This window comes from Cynoglossus semilaevis, chromosome 10 (genome assembly GCF_000523025.1).
Source record: "Cynoglossus semilaevis isolate Cse_v1.0 chromosome 10, Cse_v1.0, whole genome shotgun sequence".
Classification (NCBI taxonomy): Eukaryota; Metazoa; Chordata; class Actinopteri; order Pleuronectiformes; family Cynoglossidae; genus Cynoglossus; species Cynoglossus semilaevis.
This window is the reverse complement of record NC_024316.1, coordinates 19,820,787-19,828,307: the sequence shown is the minus strand read 5'-3', so window position 1 is coordinate 19,828,307 and position 7,521 is coordinate 19,820,787. Positions and strand designations below refer to the sequence as shown.

Here is a 7,521-nt window from a genome sequence, read left to right as displayed (position 1 = left end):
CCCTCTGTCTAACCCCTCTGTCTCACCTCAGTGTCACCCCTGTGTCTCACCCCTGTGTCACCCCTGTGTCTCACCCCTCTGTCTCACCCCTGTGTCTCACCCCTCTGTCTCACCTCAACTTGTTGTCACGGTTCACTCTTCTTCTGTGTTTCAGTTTAATTTCCCAGAATGCTGAGCTCAGCAGCAGCCTCAAATCTCTGGAAAGTTCCCAGCAGGAGTTGGAGAAGACACTGGTGACCCTACAGAACCAGTACCAGCAGGATAAGGTCAACTGGCAGAGCCAGCAGAGGGAGGCAGACGGTCACTGCCAGGCTCTGCAGAAAGAGGTCAGAACCGAGGTTCTACTCCTGCACCTTAGAACCTTCTGGTCCTGCACCTGTGATTCTCACACATCCAGAGAACTGTTGCTGTGACAGACGTCAGCTCAGAGTTCTGTTGAGCAGTGAGGTATCTGTTGTGTCTTGGTGCAGTTTGAGGAGGCGGAGAAGGAGCTGTCCACACTGAAGGAGAAGTGTGAGAAGATGGAGCAGGAGCAGCAGTCGCTGACGGAGGAGCTGGAGCAGTGTAAGGCCAACATGAAGGACATGGAGCAGAAGGAGACCACGGTGAGTGTTTGAACGCTCCTGATTCTTTTCTCCATGTTCTCCTCTCCGTGGAGCTCATCTTTCCTCCTCCTGTTGTAGAAACCCTGGATGATCTGGGGTCCGGTGGTGGCCGTGGCTCTGACCGCCGTCTTCGCCGCCACAGCGTCCCTTCTCTTCAGGAGTTAAAGTCGCTCACGGACGAACCACAGCCACTGAATCTGCTGCACTAAACCTGAAGACTGGCCCCATCGACCCCCGCTGCACCGGCTGTTAGAAGGTTTTGTCCTCGTCACTGTTTTAGGGTGTTGTCGTTTTTTAAGACGTGTTAATGAAAGAAAGAGGAAATAGTTTTTTGGTTGAAGAGTCTCAGAGAAAGTTGACTAAAAAGTGTTGAAGATGTGACGTAACCCTGAGTGTTCACGCAGTAATCCCACAGAAAAGTCAGACTTTTGTAATGATCACACCTGCAACGCTTCTATCCTGGGCAACAGCGCCCCCTTCTACGTGATGTTCCTAAAATCCACGTGTAGTAAATCAAATTTAGAGAAACAGGTTTTTGACACGTAATAAAGTCTAATTTACTTGAAAGTTTGAACTTGAAGTGTAACGAGTGATTGTAATGATCAAAAATAAACAAAAATACAAACAATTCTTTTCTTTTTTTTCTCACCCTGAGTTTTTAGATTTTGTTGTTGCCACGTCAGCTAATTAATCTACAATTAAACACGTGTTCTGTTAGGGAGGTAACGATCTGTTCTCATCGTGGAAATAAAAAAAGAATTGAACAGGATTTATCTGAAAACATCACCGTGTGTCGTCACGTCCCTACGTTCAGGTTCCCACATCATCAACGTGGTGTTTGTCAACTAATCTGTTGTTTGTCACAGACTGGAGTCAGTGAGCAGGAAGGTCATAAAGGTCACAGCAGGCCTGCAGCCCTCTGTGGACGCTCACTGATTCGTCCAGCGGCCCCGATGTTCCACTGTGACGAGAAACAATCAATGACTTTATCCAGAGCAGCGTCGTCTGTCAGGGCAGCTGCACACACACACACACACACACAGATGGATGCACATCAACCAACAGACAGAGAAAATGAGGTGAACTTGGTTTGACTGACGAGGACGGCAGCGTCTGATCAGTAAGTTTGAATATTTCTTTTTTAACGTTTCCACCTCGTTACAGACGACGTCGACGACGACAACACGGAGGAAGTAGTGAATTCTAGGGTCAAAACCAGAGACGTGTTGAAGAGCTCTCATCATCGTGTGTGTGTGTGTGTGTCACGGTTCCTTCAGGTGAGAGTTCATGATGGCTGCTGACGTGGACATGCTGAACCTGGTCGTCATCGCCGCGGCAACACTGGCCGTCCCTATTCTGGTGTTCATGGCGTCCTTCCTGCTGTGGCCCTCAGCTCTCATCAAAGTCTATTACTGGTGAGTCAGAACATCAGTGTCACCGATGATCAACAATGGTCTGACAGGAAGTCAACACCGGCTCCGTCTGTTTCCTTTTCTTCTTTTTTGTGGACTGTGATCAGAATTCAATATTTACTTGTGGAAAATTGACCCAGTAGGTGGCAGTATTGACTCAGATTCAGATCAGCTGGTAAAAACCAAAGAAGAAGAACGGCTGGAGATCAGCTGGTAAAAACCAAAGAAGAAGAAGAAGAACGGCTGGAGTGATTGTAGGGTTTAGTTAGCATGGTGCTAACACACTGCTAATGTCTGTGTTGGATTAGATTTAAATTTTTAAAAATCTGTAGTTTTGAATCATGGAAAGTGGCCTTTAAATGTCTAGCACCACCTACGGGTCAGAAATGGGGAACTACATGCTGATGTTCAGTAAAAACAACACAGGATAATAATAATAATCTTCATTCTTTATTTATGTATTTATTATTCTTCTACTGGTGGTCTGCAGGTACTGGAGGAGGACTCTGGGTCTGAAGGTCCGGTCTGCAGACTGTGCTGGTTATCGTTTCAGCTTCTCCTACAGAGGGAAACCTGACTTCAGACCCTCCATCCTGATGCTGCACAGTTTCTCTGGCCACAAGGACACGTGGCTCAGTCTGATCAAGGTCAGAGACAGAATCACACGCACGGTGACGCGTCACGTTAGCAGCTAGCTGTTCTCTGTCTTAAAGGGACAGGACGTGTGAAAACTGAACTCTGTCTTTGATTCAGTATCTGCCAAAACATCTGCACCTCGTGTGTGTGGACATGCCTGGCCACGAGGGAACCACACGCACCAACACAGAGGACTACTCTATTCCAGGACAGGTCAAGAGAATCCACCAGGTGGCGACAGACACGAGACACAGGTGGCTAGGGGACGGAGTTTGGTACTTTTGGTTCATAAATCATGTTTTTCTCTCTGATTCGTCTCAGTTTGTGGAAACCGTTCGATTGAACAGGAAACCCTTCCACCTGGTGGGAACCTCCATGGGGGGCAACGTGGCCGGGGTGTACGCAGCCTGCTACCCATCAGACATCTGTAGCATCACTCTGATCTGCCCCGATGGTCAGTCACCTTTGTTAGTGTGTGTGTGTGTGTGTGTGTGTGTGAGATCATCGTTGTAAAGTGTGACCTTTACCTGGGCAGGTGTCAGACATCCCTGTGAGACCAAGTTTGACAACCACCTGCAGGACCTGGAGCAGAGCAACTTCACCCTGAACATCCCTCTGATCCCCACCACACCTGAGGAGATGGAGGACATGTTCAGACTGTGTTCCCACGTCCGCTTCAGGATCCCTCAGCAGGTCAGGACAGATCTGAAGGATCCACCACCACCGTGTGCTACAATTATAAAAATAAAAATAAAAATCAGCCCTTCTTTGATTTGACACATGGTTCTCCCTGAACCTTCAGATTCTCCAGGGTCTGCTGGATGTTCGTCAGCCACACAACACTTTTTATCAGGACGGTGAGTTCACGGTAACAGAACGGTTCCACTCATGTTCCCCTGTGGGCGTCATGGACCAATCGGTGACTGTGTTTTTCTCATTAGTGTTCATGGAGATTATTGGTGAGAAATCCAGGTTTGCTCTACAGGATCATTTACATCTGATCACAGCGCCCCTACAGGTGATATGGGGAAAACAAGACCAGGTAACTGCAGCCGTGGGTCGCTTCACTGACGTCACTTAATGAATACAAATGATTTATACATTTATGGGGTTGGTGCAGTTTCAATCCCAGTAGTCACCAGGCGAGGGCAGAGTTTCTTCAGTTTACCACACAGTCACATAGAAGAACACCATACAGAAACACTGGGAGTCAAACCAGCAACCTCATTGTCTTCTTGCTGTAAAATAAAGAAACATGGGACTTTCCGTCCAGGTGGTGGATGTGTCTGGAGCTGCGGTCATTGCGGAGGTGGTGCCTGGTTGTAGACTGGACCTCCTGGAGAACTGTGGTCACTCCGTGGTCATGGAGCGGCCCTGTCGCACGGCCAAGCTGATCCTGGAGTTTGTCATCGACCAGCAGGAGAAGAGGGGCAGCGCCAAGAAGTCGTCCTGACGGAGTCACAGACCTCACGTCCTAACTCTGGACCTGGTGCCACGTCTTGAGCCACCTTGTTATTCTGACTTCACATTACATTAAAGGCATATTTCAAATATGTTCAAAACATTTTGGTCTTTTATTTAACCATACATATACAGGAAGTCACGGTGAGACCCAAGATCTGGTTCTCAGGAGATAAACCAGGTGAACCAGGTGATGAACAAACAACAATTAGTTGGAGGTAACCATGACAACAATACTGGAAAATGTTTTTCTCTGTTTACTTTGCACAGTTCATGTTCTTGCAGTTATATTTAGTATAAATCTGTAAAGGGGCCACGGACCACCTCTTTAACAATTAAAGAAGTGGACTAGTTTTATGTGCTCTATGTGTTTAAGTTACACTGACGTGTGTCTGGTTGGATTCTCACAGATGTGTCTGTGGTTGACGCAGCAGCAGTACCGACACTACTTTCTCCTCCTCCTCAGTTTTTTGCCGCAGCCTGGATTCGAGCAGAAACCCCGGTGAAAGCAGCAGCCGACGTTGATGGACCTCCGTCTGCACCGCTGAAAACTGTGTCGCTGCTGCGGGGAAACATCAGCTGAAGCTCGACAGACTGAACAGGTGAGGTCCAGGTGAAGGTCTGTAGCTGCTGTTGACGTATTTATTATTAATGAACAGCGTGAACCTGAGAGCAGCGGGATAGCTCAAACTCGTAGCCACATTAGCATACCAGCTAGCGCCAAGCAAACAGTCCACGACAAGCGTTCAGGACAATTTTTATTTAGCGTCATCCCAGAGTTCATTGCGTTGACATCAAATGTACACACATCAGTGTTTGGTGAAGGTATTTTCCTCGATAAACGCAAGAAGACGACGTTTATATTGACTGAGCTCCGGCTGCGTTAGCCTCGGTCGTTAGCCTACAGTGGGTGACCGCCGCTGCTGCAGCTGCTAATGTCTGCAGGTCGTCGTCATCACCGAGTCACATCAGTGATAGTTTCACTTTCCGTGAAGCGCTGAAGTATTGAACACGTGACTGAAACAACAGTTGTCAGAGAAAGAACCGAGATCACGTGAACATGTGGCTTTTGCTTCTCTTTTTGTTCACTGTGATGTCGGACTGACTGATGGGTAGAAACTGTAGGAACACGAGTCTGAAGACTGATGTCGGGCCGACAAGTCCGTGTCAGTCTGGCCACATCACCAAGTCCACGTCAAGTCTCACGTGTTTATCTGTTGTAAAGACGTGAGACTTCTGCTATTATTCATCTGTTACATCTATTACAGTTTAGTTTAGTGTTATATATATATTTGTAGTTAATGTACAAAATGTAATATATGTAATAAGCAGTAACTGAATGTTCCCAAAATCACACTGGTTGGAAACTGTGTGAATTAGATGTTTTAAATTGACTGTAGATGTGACCGACTCTGTGACCGACTGAGATGTTTTAAATTGACTGTAGATGTGACTCTGTGACCGACTGGAGAAGGGTCAAAGGTCAGGCTAAATGTAAGATTTGGAAACCATGTGTTTGGGATGCAGAATGTGGAACACAGGCATGACTGGAGTGGGCTGCAGCTCAGAAACATCACACATCAGACATGACACCAGGGGTCAGCAGAGTCCTCGAAGGCAACATTAAACACAAATATGAAAAAAACAATTGTTTTGGTCACAGGTGAATCTGAAGTCGTCCAGACCAGTTCATCTGTTTGGTTCTGACCAGGTGGATTTGGTTCTACAAATGGATAATGGAGCCTGGGGCCATAGGGTAAGACATGGACACAAACTGTGAATGGACTCCGTCACATAGAAACATCTCATTTATTGACTAATTAAACCAAATTCACAAGAGATTTGAATTAGAGATGTATTGATACACTCAACTCACCGTACGATATTATCATATTGTTGTTCAAACTAAAGAGGAATCTCCACCTTAGAAACACTTGGTGATTTCATAGAACCCATGACCACCTTATATCTTCTCCTCTGATCCAGATGACCACTCCTGTCACCCTGAATGTGGGAGGCCACCTGTACACCACCAGTCTGTCCACCCTGCAGCGCTATCCAGACTCCATGCTGGGGGCCATGTTCAGGGGAGACTTCCCCACCACCCGGGATTCCCAGGGAAATTATTTCATCGACCGCGATGGGACTCTTTTCCGGTACATCCTGAACTTCCTGCGCACGTCCGAGCTCACCCTCCCCATGGACTTCACGGAGACGGACCTCCTGAGAAAAGAGGCAGACTTCTATCAGATCCAACCTTTGATCCAGTGCCTGAACGACCCCAAGCCTTTGTACCCCCCCGACATATTTGAGCAGGTGGTGGAGCTCTCCAGTACACGGAAACTGTCCAAATACTCCAACCCGGTGGCGGTGATTATCACGCAGCTGACCATCACCACAAAAGTGCACGCCCTGCTGGAAGGCATTTCCAACAACTTCACCAAGTGGAACAAACACATGATGGACACCAGAGACTGCCAGGTGTCCTTCACCTTTGGACCATGTGACTACCATCAGGAGGTGTCCCTCAGGGTTCACCTCATGGACTACATCATGAAGCAGGGCTTCACCATCAGGAACACTCGTGTGCATCACATGAGCGAGCGTGCGAACGAGAACACGGTGGAGCACCACTGGACGTTCTGTCGACCAGCTCACAAAGTTGAAGATTGACGTCGTGCATCATATTAGTATAAATGTTTTTAGACTTTTTTACATCAGTGATGTCGTGTTCAGTGTCTGATACTTTCAACTACTTATTTCACTATGTTTCATTTGTGAAACCTTTAGCGTCCCGGCTAATGTGGTTTCTCTGTAATCAGCTCTGCTCTCAGTGGTTTGGTTCATTACTCTCTAAATGAAAGCGACCTTTGTCCCAGACATCACCGTCCACTCTGAGCAGCGAGGACAAACACACAATTAATTCAAGAGTTTCAACAGCGTTATCACCATCTCACTGTTGTATTCCACCACAAACTCAACTCCAATAATGTCCATGAAAAAATATTTTATTCATAGCTTTTAACTATTTTAATGTTTTTATTTTATTTTTTTATTTACTACAAAACATTTTAATAAAGTGAAACGTTATTATTAATTCTTACCTTTGAAGTGTAGATAATTGAATACTACAAAACATTTTAATAAAGTGAAACATTATTATTAATTCTTACCTTTGATGGAACTGTGTAGATAATTGAAGAAACAGGATGTGGTTCAAATACTTGTACTTTATAAACAAAACCACCAAGTGCATTCATTTGCATTTTTTTTAAAACCCTGATAAAGATGAATTATTCATCAATAATCACGTGTGTCTCTCTGCTTCTTGTTATAAATGTGGTGCTGTCGCTGTTACCTGTGTCTGTGCTGTTTATGCACGTGTGTTTGTGTTGTGACGTCACACT

General features: G+C 46.1%; 3 protein-coding genes across 8 annotated transcripts in view; all 3 read left to right on the top strand.

The window, feature by feature from the left end:
- Positions 1-1,230, top strand: part of slmapb (sarcolemma associated protein b) — a 9,564-nt gene extending 8,334 nt beyond the window's left edge. For all 5 annotated transcript variants that reach the window (XM_008319410.3, XM_008319409.3, XM_008319412.3 and 2 more), the window contains 3 exons: positions 155-326; positions 471-605; positions 684-1,230. In XM_008319410.3, coding sequence (XP_008317632.2) covers positions 155-326; positions 471-605; positions 684-770 — 394 coding nt within the window. In that variant the 3' untranslated portion in view covers positions 771-1,230. The remainder of the gene's footprint in view (positions 1-154; positions 327-470; positions 606-683) is intronic.
- Positions 1,231-1,367: 137 nt separating this feature from the next.
- abhd6b (abhydrolase domain containing 6, acylglycerol lipase b) lies at positions 1,368-4,397 on the top strand. The gene is made up of 9 exons (XM_025059560.1): positions 1,368-1,725; positions 1,883-2,020; positions 2,508-2,664; positions 2,771-2,884; positions 2,975-3,107; positions 3,189-3,346; positions 3,456-3,510; positions 3,595-3,695; positions 3,927-4,397. The coding sequence occupies exons 2-9, from the start codon at positions 1,893-1,895 to the stop codon at positions 4,104-4,106; spliced, it is 1,026 nt and encodes a 341-aa protein (XP_024915328.1). The 5' UTR covers positions 1,368-1,725; positions 1,883-1,892; the 3' UTR covers positions 4,107-4,397.
- Positions 4,398-4,505: 108 nt separating this feature from the next.
- Positions 4,506-7,238, top strand: kctd6b (potassium channel tetramerization domain containing 6b). Of its 2 annotated transcripts, XM_008319405.3 has the most exons (3): positions 4,506-4,716; positions 5,778-5,870; positions 6,101-7,238. In XM_008319405.3, the coding sequence occupies exons 2-3, from the start codon at positions 5,844-5,846 to the stop codon at positions 6,785-6,787; spliced, it is 714 nt and encodes a 237-aa protein (XP_008317627.1). In that variant the 5' UTR covers positions 4,506-4,716; positions 5,778-5,843; the 3' UTR covers positions 6,788-7,238. The 2 variants fall into 2 exon arrangements, with proteins under 2 accessions (XP_008317627.1, XP_008317628.1); XM_008319406.3 differs by lacking the exon at positions 5,778-5,870.
- Positions 7,239-7,521: the final 283 nt, after the last annotated feature.